Source organism: Saccostrea cucullata, unplaced genomic scaffold, assembly GCF_032062105.1.
Source record: "Saccostrea cucullata isolate Sc308-1 unplaced genomic scaffold, CSIRO_AGI_Scuc_v1 ctg3953, whole genome shotgun sequence".
Classification (NCBI taxonomy): domain Eukaryota; kingdom Metazoa; phylum Mollusca; class Bivalvia; order Ostreida; family Ostreidae; genus Saccostrea; species Saccostrea cuccullata.
In genome coordinates, this window is record NW_026931477.1 from 32,501 (window position 1) to 48,231 (window position 15,731).

The following is a 15,731-nucleotide window of genomic DNA, read 5'->3' on the forward strand; positions in this document are numbered from 1 at the left end:
ATTGTTTTTATTTCACAGCACTGTAGTATGATATGAAGAACAAGTCAATACATGCACGTAGCAACAGCTAGGGGAGGGGGGCCTGCCCCCTTTTTTCAAGACATAACTTTTACTGTTGAAGATGTCGATTTCCAGACCGTTTTTTATTGCATATCATACTCAATGGGAAAATACATCTTAGGGACGAAATGACACTCTACCTTTTGTAAACAAAGTGCAGAAGAGCGTGATCGAAGAAAGTTTGCCTTGTAAATGGCAACGTCAACAGCTTTAGTCAATGTTTCTGAGATTGGTGATGTATGGAAGTGTTCTATTTGTTTTGAACGGTTCAAAACTCCACGTGTGTTGCCATGTTCACATTCATTTTGTCAGGGATGTTTGTCATCGTTTATCGTAACAGTGTGCCAAAGTAAGGCGGACCCTGTGGGATTTCATTGTCCTTTATGTCGAGAATTTGCTCCAGCGCCTCGCTTTTCTGCAAGTCCAAGTGAATGGGGTAAACAATTTCCATTAAATCAGATTTTGTCGGAATTTTGTAGTCTAGCAGACGTTGCAAGTATTTGTGAAGCGTGTAAAAGAGAAAATGAGAATGAGGAAGCAAGGAAGTATTGTTTTTCTTGTTCAGAGGCACTTTGTGATAACTGTGCTAAATATCACAGGAGAAATCGCATTCTTCGAGATCATGAGCTTTTTGATTTAACTGAAGTGATATCTGGTCGTGTTTTGCCTTTGAAACCATTGATGAGTACATGTGCTATTCATACATGTAAAGCACGAGAGATAGAACTCTACTGCAATGATCACGACCAACCATGTTGTGCAATGTGCGTAAGTACTGATCACAGAAAATGTGACAGCGTGGAAACCATTCAACAGAAAGCAGAGAACCTCCGAAAAACTGGTTCTTGTGACGGTTTATTGAATGACTTGAAAGAAACTGAAAAGAAACTTTCAAACACTAAATCTAAGCAAGAAGGAAATATTTTAAAATTTGAACAAAAGTCTGACAAAATCACAAAAGATATTCGAAATGAAAAAGAAGAACTTGTGCAGCTCATTGAAAAGCTTGAAAACGAATGCCTTGATGAAGTTTCCCAATATACAAAAGAAGGTCGAGAAAAAATGACAAAAAATACCGAGTCACTAAATGACAAGCTGCAGTTGGTGCGCTTCTGCATAACAGGTTTGGAAAAGTTCAAACGTCTATCAGACGAAGAAGTTGTCATGGAATTCCGTAATTGTCATCAGAAGCTTCAGCATGTTAAAAATTCTGTTATAGAATCTGTTTGTATGAACATGGAAGCGCTTGTTTGTGATGAACTAAGAACACTAAAGACGGTTTCGAAGTTTGCGTTTTTAAATTTGATTGAGAAGGTTGAAAGTAGTTATAAAAAGGTGAAATTTGATCTAAAAAAATTGGAATTATCTCATGAGGTAACTGTACAAGATGCAGGAATTCGAGGTATGATTTTTCTCTCCAGTGAAAGTGTCTTATTGGCGAGTCGAACCGGTCCAAAGAGAATTTTGGTGTATTCTGTCAAAGAATTGAAATTTGAACATGAAGTGCAAACTGGAGATTTCATTCCTTTTGACGTAAGATTGATTGGTAAACTTCTGTATGTATCCAGTGAATTTAGTGACGTCATCCAAGTCCTTCGAATAGATGATAATTATAGTGAAGTATTTTCTTTCTCTGTTGGAAAACAATGTTTTGGAATGGACGTATATGACGACCACATTTACATAGCATGTCTCTCCGCAATCATTAAAGTAGACATGAAAGGAAACAGGATTGGTGAATACCCTACATCAGGAGATGCTAAATACGTTGTTGTCAAGAAAAATGGGCATATTGTATATAGCAGTCAAAGTAATAACACGGTCACCGCTATTTCTGTGCAAGGTGATGAAGTCTGGTCATACAGCAGTCCAAATCTGAAGTATCCTTACGGACTGGAGAAAGATTCATCTGATAATATATACGTGACAGGTGCTCATAGTAACGATGTACACATACTGTCCATAGACGGCAATCTACTCAGGAGATTTATCAATTTGACGAACCCAGTATTATTTAGACTAAACGAAGAGCAAAATATTGTTTTTGTATGCTGCGAAGGGAATAATATCAAAATTTTTGATGTAAACTCATGAGACCTCTTCAAAAATAAAGTCAGGTGATTAAAAAAAAAACGTGTATCAAGGACTTTTTTAAGAGTTTGAATCGAAACTCCTTAATTGTCTTCCACAACTTTTATGGGTTTTTTTTAATAATTATGAAAACATGTGGAGATAACGAACAGTATCCAAGATCAAAAGTCCATAAAACAATACAAAACAGGAGCAAAACTACTACGGACCTCCAAAACATCAGGGGGGGGGGGCGGCAGGCTCCATGGAGGAGCAAGCATTCCCTGCTGATCGGTCACATCCTTGTCATGATCGGAAAATAATGGGAAAATCCGTCGTCATTTCAGTGTATAAATAATGGACAAACAATTAGTATGAAGAATGTCAGTCAGCATTTGACTCAATGATAAATTGTATTTGCTGACAAGGTCATTGTATCGACCATAGAACTTACGAAATGACGACTTTAAACGAGACTGCTGATATTCTTGTTTCATCAACTTGTTTGTCAATAATTTACCTCGTTTTAGAAATTATTCATACATAGAGCATGTTCTTGCGTATCGAATCAACTGAGATAGATAAATTTCATATGCTGATAATGCAGGTGATGGTTCCAGTAAATGTTCAACCAAGCATCTTTCTTTGTGTATAAAAAAGGCAAAAACCATCACGTTGGAAGACGTCACGGAGAAATAAAATTTAGTTTTGCATTTGAGAAACCTCTACTACAAACTTTGAAATTTTACATAAACCAGGAAATATTTGAAAAATAAGCAACGGTTTGGTATAAAATGGAAAACGCAATATTTTGAGTAATTAAGATTTGGAATCGGAAGATATATGGTCTGCAAAGAAACAGGTCATAGTTAAAAATTTTGTGAAAAGGGTTAGGAACGCCTTGGAACGTTTTTTTGTTTTGTTTTTTTTACGAATGGGGAATACGTACAAACTGTGTATGAAATTAAAAGGCAGAGTAATTTTGAGAAACTATATTGACGTTTTATTTGACTTTACAATGTTGGTTAACCTGTAGGTTTCAAAACATATTGATTTGAAAATTTGCTAACGTGAGTTCTAATTACTCAAATGGTATAAAATTTCACAATTCGACAGAATAAATGTTTTATTTAAAAAAGTGATAATAATATAACGATGGGAAGCATTGTCTAGTAGACTTATTTTTCGAATGGCCCTCTAATTCATCCCCTGCATACGGAGTATATATATCTCAGTTGGTTGGATACGCAAAGCATGCTCTACGTATGAACATTTTCTTAAACGAGGAAACAATTAAAAAAAAAGTTGATGAAATAAGAAAACCAGCAGTCTCGTTTAAAGTCATCATTTGTAAATTTATGGTCGTTACAATGACCAATTTATCGTTAGTCAAATGCTGACTTGTGTTTTTCATACTAATTGTTCATTATTATTTATACACTGAGTTGACGAAGGATTTTTCCGTTGTTTCCCGATCATGACAAGGAGCATACTGCGGGTGTGACCTGTCGGCAGGGATGCTCCTTCCCAACCCATCCCACTTCTGATGTTTTGGAGGTCCATATTTGCTTTGCTCCTATTTTGTACTGCTATATGTACTTTTGATCTTGAATACTATTCGCTACCTCTATATAATTCAAACTACACTCGTTCCCATTGAAAAGTTAAAATGGTTAAGGAAAAGGTTAAGGAAAATCTATATTTGGACTTCCCCTGCCGATGGTACACTGCCGTGTTCCCCTGCCATATCGGGAAATAACGGAAAAAGCCGTCGACAGATCAGTTTATAAATAATGGACTAACAATTAATATGAAAAAGCCAGTCAGCATTTGACTGAATGAATGATAAATTGTATTTGTCGACAAGGTCATTGAAATAAACTTTCGAAATAGACTTAAAACGGGCTGTATCTTTTTATTTCATCAACTTGTTTGTTAATAATGTACCTTGTTTTAAAAATTAATAATACGTAGAGCATGCTCTTTGGATCGAATCACTAGATATATCTCCTATGCAGGTGATGAAGGTATATTGCTCATAAGTAAGGAATTACATATAAATGTTTGCCATTAACTTTTTTCAATAAATTATTAGAGTATGACACAGATTTTCAGACTCTGTCATGAAGACCTAACTCTTGATTTACATAGATAAGTAATTAAAAACTAAATATTGAAGACCTTAAGTTAAATCATTAATTTTAAAAAGACCAAAGTTAAAGGAACCACGATCTTTTAAATGGGGTCATAATTTTATAAACATGATTTCTGTGAATTTGACACGTTGTCAAAATGGATTATAAATGCATCAGATGTACAAATGTATGTTAAAATCTTCGAGATTGAGTAGCAAAACGAAAACCAACAGTTTCCTTCTGTGTTAAGATAATTTCAAAGTGAAAAAAGAATTGGGTAGCATCAATATATACTGGTCCCTGCTGACAAAGCAAGTAACAATATTTTCTTTGTAGGCTAATTATTTAAATTATACCCGCACTTTAGAAAGAAAATTCGGCTGTATTGTTCTATTCATGTCCGTCCGTCCGTCCGTCTGCACACTTTTCTTCCCTGAACTCCTCCTACATTTTTCACAGTAGCTTAATCATCCTTTGGGAGATGGTTGGGGGTGTCATGTAGATGTGCAGTAAGGTTTCGGAATTTTGATTTGCCCCGGGGGATCAAATGGGGGTCGAAAAATGACGTTTTTTATACAAAAAGCCCCTTCTTCCCTGAACTCCTTCTACATTTTACTCAGCAGCCTAATCATCTTTTGAGAGATGGTTGGTGGTGTCATGTAGATGTGCAGTAAGGTTTCGGAATTTTGATTTTGCACCGGTGTTTCATTCGGGGTTAAAATAATTACGTTTTTTATACAAAAAGCCCCTTCTTCCCTGAACTCCTTCTACATTTTACTCAGCAGCCTAATCATCTTTTGAGAGATGGTTGGTGGTGTCATGTAGATGTGCAGTAAGGTTTCGGAATTTTGATTTTGCCCCGGGGGATCAAATGGGGGTCGAAAAATGACGTTTTTTTATACAAAAAGCCCCTTCTTCCCTGAACTCCTTCTACATTTTACTCAGCAGCCTAATCATCTTTTGAGAGATGGTTGGTGGTGTCATGTAGATGTGCAGTAAGGTTTCGGAATTTTGATTTTGCCCCGGGGTATCAAATGGGGGTCGAAAAATGATGTTTTTTATACAAAAAGCCCCTTCTTCCCTGAACTCCTTCTACATTTTACTCAGCAGCCTAATCATCTTTTGAGAGATGGTTGGTGGTGTCATGTAGATGTGCAGTAAGGTTTTGGAATTTTGATTTTGCCCCAGGGGATCAAATGGGGGTCGAAAAATGACGTTTTTTATGCAAAAAGCCCCTTCTTCTCTGAACTCCTTCTATATTTTACTCAGCAGCCTAATCATCTTTTGAAGAGATGGTTGATGGTGTCATGTAGATGTGCAGTAAGGTTTCGGAATTTTGATTTTGCCCCGGGGATCAAATGAGATTCTAAAAATGACGTTTTTTTTACAAAAAGCCCCTTCTTCCCTGAACTCCTTCTACATTTTACTCAGCAGCCTTATCATATTTTAAGAGATGGTTGGTGGTGTCATGTAGATGTGCAGTAAGGTTTCGGAATTTTCATTTTGCCCGGGGGGTGGGGGGGATGGGGATCAAATCGAGGTAGAATTTTTATATATTTTTTTTTACATATATTTGACATGTTTAATCACTCTGCTTTCAAGAACTTCCCTAATATCTTATGCTGCAATAGCTTTAAACCATGATCATTTAGAAAATGATTGGTTTGTTTTGTGTATGTGTAAAATGGTTTCAAAATTTGAATTTTCATATGGATGGCAAAAAGGGGCTGGAATAATATTGCACCTCCCTAACCCTGGTGGTCATGATTTGTACAAACTTGAATCTACACCTCTTGAGAATATTTCCATATTAATCACGCTCTTGGTGTTCTTGAATTGAAAAGAAGAATTTAAAAGATCTGTTTCCTTTTATTCCTAAATAAAACTTTGATCCCTAATTGTGGCCTGACCCTAGCCTGAGGTGATGATTTGATAAACTAGAAATATGTTTATAGCCTATAGGACATGAATGTCCCGCCAGATGTGTATTACTAATGGTACATTAAACAAGAGGCCCATGGGCCACATCGCTCACCTGAGTACTGAAGCTAAGAAAAAGTAGAAATTGGTTTATAATTGAAAAGTTAAAATCCAAAAGTAATCCCATGATCAATCATGGATTTGCTTTTCTTCAAAGAATTTTCCATACATTTCTATGTAAAACTTTGGTCGGCCATTTTGGCCCCGCCCTACCCCCTGGGGTCATGATTTGTACAAATTTTTGAATCTACACTACCTGAAGATGCTTAGATTTAAATATGATGAATTATGGATTTGTCATTCTTGAGAAGAAGATTTTAAAGAATTTTCCTATATATTTCTATGTAAAACTTTGGTCGGCCATTTTGGCCCCGCCCTAACCCCCGGGGTCATGATTTGAACAAACTTGAATCTTCACTACCTGAGGATGTTTCCATAAATTTGATGAATTATGGCTTTGTCATTCTTGAGAAGAAGATTTTTAAAGAATTTTCCTATATATTTCTATGTAAAACTTTGATCAGCCTATTTGGCCCTGCCCTACCCCCGGGGGTCATGATTTGAACAAATTTGAATCTACACTATCTGAGGATGTTACTCCATAAGTTTCATCTTTCCTGGCACAGTGGTTCTTGAGAAGAAGATTTTTAAAGATTTGTCCAATATATTTCTATATAAAACTTTAGTCGGCCATTTTGGCCCTGCCCTACCCCCGGGGGTCATGATTTGAACACATTTGAATATTCACTACCTGAGGATGTTAACCCATAAGTTTCATCTTTCCTGGCATAGTGGTTCTTGAGAAGAAGAATTTTAAAACATGCCACCAAATTTTCATTAATTCCCAATTATCTCCCCTTGAATGAGGGCATGGCCCTTCATTCGAAAAAACTTGAATCCCCTTCACCCAAGGATGCTTTGTGGCAAGTTTGAGTTAGAAATGGCCCAGTGGTTCTTGAGAAAGAAGTCGAAAATGTGAAAAGTTTACAGACAGCTAAACAGACAGCCGGACGCCGGACAAAATATGATCAGAAAAGCTCACTTGAGCCTTCAGCTCAGGTGAGCTAAAAACTAAAAACTAAAATTTGTATTTGTGTATAAAGTTTGATGAAAATATCTTAAACAGTTTTTTTTTCAAACTAAAATATAAATAAATTGGATATAGATAATAAATTCTCATCAAATTATGTATAAGTGCATGTTAAACATAAAAATGTCTTAAATTATTTCTTAAAAACTAAGCAAAATACATATTAAAGAGGAGGGAGGTCAAGGTCACAGGAATGTGCAAGATGAAGTTTTTGATGCAGCTGAATAGCTCTCACTAATACATATTAGCTTATTATGTTTGATAAAAATATCTTTAATGATTTAATAAAAGTGAGCTTAACACTTTGTTTTAAGAAAAGAGAAGTCAAAGGAAAGGTTGTGGTCAAAATGTTGTTCTAGCTGAAAAGTTTACATCAGTGTGAATTTACTATTATCAAATGAATTTTGATAAAAATATAATTAATGGTTTATTTGAAACTTAGATAAACACATATTTTAAAAAGTGAGGTGAGGTTCAAAGAAAATTCAAGGTCAAAATAAGTTAATGCAATAATAGCTCTCATCAGTATGTATTAGCATATGAAGTTTGATTAATATATCTTGAACTGTTTATTCAAAACTGATCTAGTCTAAGACAGTGAGGTCAAGATCACAGGAAATGTCAAGGTAAAAAAGAGTGAAGCATTGTAAAGCTTTAATTGCTTACATCAGTATGTATCATCATGTGAAGTTTCATTACACAACTTGAATCATTATGGTTTCTCTAAAATAAAGCTAAACACTAATTTTAAGAAAAGTTAAGTAAAGGTCAAAGGAAAGTAAAGGTAAACAAGATGTGTTTGTGAAACACTATGTGCCCGGCGGAAACAAAGTTCAAAAAATCTATTTTTAGCATATTGGTCACAGTCAAGATCACAAGGTCACTGGCCGTGGTGTCATTTGAAAGAACTTAATCAGTGGAGTATGCATCCCAAATATGAAGTCCCTATCTACTATGGTTTAAAAGTTATGGCCAAAAGTGTAAAAAGCTATTCTTAGCAAATAGGTCACAGTCAAGGTCATTGACCATGGTGTCATTTGAAAGAATTTAATCAGTGGAGTATGCATCCTAAATATGAAGTTCCTATCTCCTATGGTAAAAAAGTTATGGCAAAAAGTGTAAAAAGCTATTTTTAGCATCTAGGTCAAGGTCACAAGGTCATTGACCATGGTGTCATCTGAAAGAACTTAATCAGTGGAGTATGCATCCCAAATATGAGGTTCCTATCTCCTATGGTTCAAAAGTTATGGCAAAAAGTGTAAAAAGCTTTTTTTTTAGCATATAAGTCACAGTCAAGGTCACAAGATCATTGACCTTGTTGTCAACTGAAAGGGCTTTATTAGAGGAGTATGCATACCAAATATAAAGTCCCTATCTCCTATGGTTAAAGAGTTATGACAAACAGTGGAAAAAGCTATTTTTAGCATATAGGTCACAGTCAAGGTCACAAGGTCATTGACCTTGATGTAATTTGAAAGGACTTTAATAGTGGAGTATGCATACCAAATATGAAGTCTCTATCTCTTATTGTTCAAAAGTTATGGCCAAAGTTAAAGTTGACAACAGACAAACAGACAAACAGATAAACAGACAAAGAAACAGACAGGACAAAAACAATATATGCCCGGGATCTGGATCCGGGCGCATGAAGAATCTTGCCACAGTTGGATAGTTTACATCAGTATATGCATCAGCATATGAACTTTGATAAAATATCTAGAAAGTAATTTCTTTGAGCTCAATCGAAAGACAGATGGAAGGGTGGAGGACAGGGCATTGACAAAAACTTGATTACGTATTCCTAATCATGGCGTAGCATAAAAAACTTGAATATACATTATATGAGGATGATTCCATATCAAGATTATAGATGCAAATTCAAAGAATTTTGGTCCTTTGCTTTCTGTGTTTAAGTGAATGGGATGCCATAATTTATGGCAGATTGTGTATCAAATATGCATCCCTATCATATGTCACTTTATGAAAATTAGGTCAAAGGGGGGAAATCACACATGTCAAATATTTTGTTGCAGGTAAAGTACATGTCAAATATGAAAGACCCATCTCTTTTCAATCAAAAGTTATATATATATAAATATATAATATAATATTTTTGAAAAGTAGGTTAACTTCTCGTCAAGATCAGAAAGTCAAAAGTCATGATATATTTAGAAAAGTCTTTTCACATGTAATATACATGTATAATTTAAATGCCATATCTTTTCTCCTTCAAAATGATTAATTTAAAATGTTATTTTTTGGAAAGTAGGTAAAATTTTGAGGTCAAGGTCTCACTTGGGTTAAAAAATCATAGTACATTTAGAAAGTTTTGTGGTAATGTACATGTGAAATATGAAAGCCCTATCTCGTATTATTCAAAAGTTATGATCAAGGTTAAATTTATTGTGACAGATGCACATACTGTCTCTATGATCTCTTGATCTCTATGTTGTTAAATAACAACAAAAGAGATGTTAATAAACTGGTAAACTGGTCAAAGATGGCCAGACTGACAGACAAATAAGATTTATTATTACCTAACTTACTATCTAAATTATAATTAGGCATTTTGAACTGTTTCACGGTTTACTTTATGTTTTTGCGTGATCATGAAACAGTGAATTGTTGACCGGTCCACAGAATGAACTGTTGACTGGTTAAAGCGTCATTGTGATATTCAAGCGTTTTGATGATAACGACATCACTATTTACCTGCTCTATAATGAATTAAATTTAAACAAAACACACAAACAATAAATTTATTAAGTATTACTTTAAAATAAAAATATTAATTTAGTCTTTATATTATGTATTCATGCAGCTAATTAATAGACAAGTATGTGAATAAACAATTGTGAAAACTTTTTATTGATTGTTTGTGTACTTTTATTCCAATTTAATTAATTATATTAGTAGGTTAGGTAATAAAACACTTATTCAATGACTACTCGGTGAAACAGTCAAACTGTTGTCCCTCGGTGGTTCGTGGGGGAGACCTGGGAAACTGTTGCCCTTGGCCTTCGGCCTTGGGGACGCAGCCCAGGTCTGCCACTACCTCAGGACAACAGTTTGACTGTTTGTTCGTAGTCATTAAATAAGTGTATAATGTTCCCTCCCTTTCCCCCAAAACGGGGGACAATAATGCCCTTGCTGTTCTTGAGAAGAAGATTTATGATGGAAAAAATCCCCTACATATTTCTTAACGCAAATCAATATTGTGTTTTTATGTCATTTAATTGTTTGTTTGTTGTTAAACATCCCCTCTCAGGAATTTTTCACTCAAATGGAGACACCCCCCACTTGAAAAATAATGAGGACAAGTTGGATTTGAGGTCAACATTCATTTTAGGAGTTTTCAACCATTAAGACGTAAAGAGACAGGAACTCGATCCTTCCCTCACCCCATCCCAGACCCCTGTTTATATTCATGACATGTATGCAAACTACTGCTTGTTTTACATTTTTAAAAAAATATGTTAATAGCCTATATACAAATACTTTAATGTGGTCCATCTCTTTGAATGATTTTCATTCCTAATTCTCAAGGAGGATAGGTTGATGAATGAAATGTCAAGCAATCTTATCATTGATGCACTTTTATTTCATTTAATGCAGTGATCTTGTGAACATTTCCAGTTAGAATCATTAGGAGAGTGGGGATGACCTCAGGGGGTTCAAAACACTTATACCATTAAATTTACATAACATAATAACACAAAAAGCGCAAAATTATGTATTGTCAAATGGAAAAAGTTTCCTACTATTTAGGAGTCAGATCATCATTTGCCATTACTGTTTACAGGGACTGGAAGTGTATCTTGAGATCCCCCCCCCCCCCGAATTTGCAGCAGGACTATAATATAAAAAAGACTTTGGATGCCCTCCACCCTAGAAAACAGACACCACCATAACTTCTCCTTTTATTTGCTTTTCAGAAAATTCTGGTCTGGAAGTCCCCCCTCCCTCTCAGAAAAAAATTCTGTATTTTGTAACTGAATGTAACGTCGATAACGGGCGATAACTCTTTAGAATGTGAAATTCGTCTTATTGCAGCATCGGATGACCTTGATCCTTTAAACTTTAACCTAACAGTTGCATTTCAGACTATTTTACCCAAATCTATACCAAAACGTGTACTTACCGACTGCCATAGCTCCAACTTCATGAAATATAATCCAATTAAACACAAAATAATTCCAACTGACATACATGCAATGATGTGTACAACATAGGCCTAGTACTGCACGTGCAGTGCTATCTAAAAATGATAATGGTAAAACTTAGTTACTAGTTCATAGTGACGCAAGCCCAATGTGATGCAGATTTATCAGATACATTTACAGTATAAGAACAAATTTAAAATTATTATTTACAAAAGATGTTTTATCTTAACTTTGCCATCTAGGCCTATTTCCAAAAACAGGAAAATAGGGTGTGTTTGCGCGTGTGTGTGTTGATGAGAAGGGTGGGGTTGACTAAATTGATTGGGTATAAATGGTATATGGCAGCTTTCAAGGTGTTTCTGCCTAATCAAGTATAAAAAAAAGTTTGTACATTTTGGAAAAAATCATCAAAAACGCTTTAAACTAATTTGAATATTTGTTGTTGATCTATATGAGAAAATAGATTTAAAAAGTTTCCAATTATGGGCCAAAATTTTAACCCCCCCCCTTTGTTTCAAACCTAATTTACATCATTAATTGAATTCTGTTGTTTAATTTCAGACTGGTAATGAATTATGAATATGAAATACATGTACCTATAAGATCGAGGCCCATGGGTCACATGTTCACTTGAGAATATTATGCTCAATTTGATGAATACATTGGAGGCCCTATTATGTAAATTATTAAATTATATTGACTTTTTCTTTGGTAAAGCCTAATTTTAGAGGAGTGTGCATTTAGAGGCAAACACCTTAGTGCGGGTATTACTGTCTCATGACGGCATCTAGTTGTATTTTAGAGGTACTTTGATTTAATTCTACTCATGATAGTCCACTTATATAAGCAGTCTTGTTTAAAGTCATCATTTTGTAAGTTCTATGGTCGATATAATGATCTTGTCAGCAAATACAATTTATCATTAAGTCAAGTGCTGACTGACATTTTCATACAGATTGTTAGGCCATTATTTACACACCGAGTTGTCCACGTATTTTTTCCGCTTTTTCCGATCATGACAAGGAGCGAACGGCAGATGTGACCGGTCGGCGGGGATGCACTTCTCCATGGCACCAGACCCACCTCTGATGTTTTGGAGGTCCGTGTTTGCTTCGCTCCTATTTTGTAATTTTAATGGACATTTGAGCTAGAATATTGTTCTTCTATTTCCACATACGGTATTCCATTACACATATAGTCTCCTTTCTAAGGAGCAAGTTCTTCAAAATCATGTAGTTTTGATTTTTTTTTTAAATATCACCAACAAACAACATAAATTTGAATTACTTTAAACTATGAAAAATTATCATGGGTAAAAACACATTACTTTGAGAATTCTGAGATATTTTGTGAGCATTTTCAATTAGCCAACGCCTGATTTTTAGAACCTGAGGATCAAATTTACTTTAAAACACACATTATTATTGTACAAACGAGTATTCTTAAATTGATTAAGTGCTTCAGTTTCTTATTGACAATATCTATGTGATTTTTGAAAACCAAGACTTCCAACAATCTCTTGGAATTATTTGTACATTGTACATTCATATGAAGCACGATTTGTTCAAAATCTTGTACGTGAAAAGAAGAGAACACTTACTGTGTCCTTCAATTCGGCATTTTGATATATCGACAACGTATTGTCAATAAACAATGGTTATTTCAATCTTTGTTGATACCACACATATATATCCCGATAAAGTTAAAATAAAAGATTCCTCGAAGTCTAAGACATCTGTTACATATTTAGTTATTTTACTTGAAAAAGGTGTTAATGGAAATCAAACAACCAAGCTTTATGATAAACGTGAGATGACTTTAATTTTTCAATCGTCAACTTCCATTAGTTATGCAGCAATTTACTTTCATCACCCGCATACGGGATTTATATCTCTCCGTTGATTCGATATGCAAATTCATGCTCTACGTATGAACAATTTCTAAAATGAGGTAGGTTATTGACAGGCATGTTGATGAAACAAGAATATCAGCAGTCTCGTTTAAAGTCATCATTTCGCAAGTTCTATGGTCGATATAATGACCTTGAAAGCAAAAACAATTTATCATGAAGTCAAATGCTGACTGACTTTTTCATACAATTTTAGACCATTATTTGCACACTGAATTGTCAACATATTTTCCCATTATTCCCACGATCAAGACAAGGAGCACATAGCGGTCGTGACCGGTCTGCAAGGGGTGCTCGCTCCTCCATGGTACCTGATCCCACCTCTGATATTTTCATTATTTTGGAAGTTCGTGTTTGCTCCGTTCCAAATTTGTATTGTTTCAAGGACTGTTTTTCTCGAATACTTTTCGTTTCATCCTAAAATTTTCTTTTCTTTTTTGCGTTTTTTTTTCTGTTGCAAAATCATCATTAATTGTCATCAATTGCTTAAAATAACATATATCTGCTCACAGATATTGTAAGTCACCTGAATGTCAGTATATTTCCATCACAATTTAATTCTGTAAACTCTTTAAACAAGTTTTACATGCATACATCAAATATAAATTAAATAATCATTAAAGCAAAAAAAAAATCCCACATCTTGTGAGAAGGTAAAAATAGCTGAAGATAGACAAATACTCTGGTTAGCATATATACTGAGTAGTATTAATAAAATAGAGAATCATGTCTTGTCTAGCGTTGATGGTGGTTTGAGTCCGCATTGTCATTTGACAGAAATGTTCAGCTGTTGATTCCTAAAAGCAAGGTCAAATCAAGGACAAGGGGAACTCAAGTGGGAAAAAAGTGAAACAGTTGATATATATGTGTACGAACCAATTAAAATTAGCGTTCCGAAAGCCGATTTCACTTACTGTGCTAACTGTCGAGACAAAAGCTGCAAAGTCTAAATCACAGCCGGGTGTGTTATGACAACGAAAGGAACAGAACCCTGTTTCTCTTTTTCGCTGATTAGACTCAGGCTCTACTTTCCCGCGAAAAAAAACCTGCTTTCCCCAACAAATCATACTTCTTTTCCGAGAATATATTTTTACATGCAACTCTTCCATCAGTCTGGGAGTTGTGATTGTGACTTAACCTACTTTTTCTATGCTGCAATCATGGTAAGAAACATCGACATTCATTTATTTAAGATTTTGGCTTTCTCTGCGGGCATCGTTTTTTAAACATTGGTTCATCGCAAAAATTTCCTTGACAAGTCACTTTCAAAAAATTATAGCCATCACCGACCAGATTACGCCAATTTTATCCCACTGTGAGTTCATTCATTTGTTCATACTACCACTGACATAAGAACGCTCGTAGTCAATCATGTCATTATACCGGAAATCAGCAGTAGACAGTGACCTAGTGCTGGATATCCGAGGCTATTGGATAAGCGTGGAATATCAAAACAAAATTTCACAACAATCGCGAAAAAGCAGACAGGTGACTAAAATAAAATCGAGAAAAGCAGGGTGATTGACCGGAATTAAAGGTTAAAGTTTAGTTCAAATCGGACACATCAGAAGCCATGCAGCTCAAAATGACCTAAATGCTGATGTTTGACAGAGATTATACAAATAAAAACATAGGTTTCTTTATATATTTATTTACCGATCATAATAATTATTTTCTTTTTCCAAAGGCATTATGGGCAATGCCTCTTCCATCTTCTTAAAGCAGTTAATATTTTCATGTATAAAAAAAATCACTTTTCTTCATTGTTTAAAATATTTTTATGCAAGTATAAATGGGTATATATGCACCTTATTCGAGGTATGTAAAACTTACCTGCCCTATTATTCATTATATAAATTCTCCCTGCCTTTTAATGGGCTTACCTGTAAGTTGCAATTTTAGCGCTGTGTCGGAGGTTAAGAAAAACAAATAAAGGAGAAAAAAGTTTCGAACTGTTTTGCGGAAAATCACATATCACTTCAACAATGTACAAACGTTTGTTGAATTGCATACATGTACTTAATCGATAGAAGTTATGCATATTAACGATATTGATTTTGGGAGCTATGTGATTGTCTCGTCTTTATCGTCACAAGTTCGTTCTGTCGTCTGCACCTGTTATCTTGTCGTCTGTCCAACATAGGTACTTGTGATAATCTATCTGTCAGCCCCTGGGCTTTAAACGCTGAATTACAAGGCAGGATAAACATTGTGTTAAGATCTATATTTAGCCCATCGACCTCTCGCTGCCACAGTGCAATGTACACAGAGCTTTCAGCTTGTCAACTTATCACATTTCCCATAGCTGACAGACCATGTGACTC

At 35.0% G+C, this 15,731-nt stretch overlaps 1 protein-coding gene across 1 annotated transcript; it reads left to right on the forward strand.

The window, feature by feature from the left end:
* Positions 1-1,122: 1,122 nt before the first annotated feature.
* On the forward strand, positions 1,123-2,154 carry LOC134232707 (uncharacterized). Its single transcript, XM_062714692.1, has one exon. It carries the CDS (start codon positions 1,123-1,125, stop codon positions 2,152-2,154), a length of 1,032 nt encoding a protein of 343 aa, XP_062570676.1.
* The last annotated feature ends 13,577 nt before the right edge of the window (positions 2,155-15,731 follow it).

Coding starts and splice junctions, on each gene's coding strand:
- LOC134232707 (XM_062714692.1), top strand. CDS start 1,123: ATGACAAAAAATACCGAGTCACTAAATGACAAGCTGCAGTTGGTGCGC.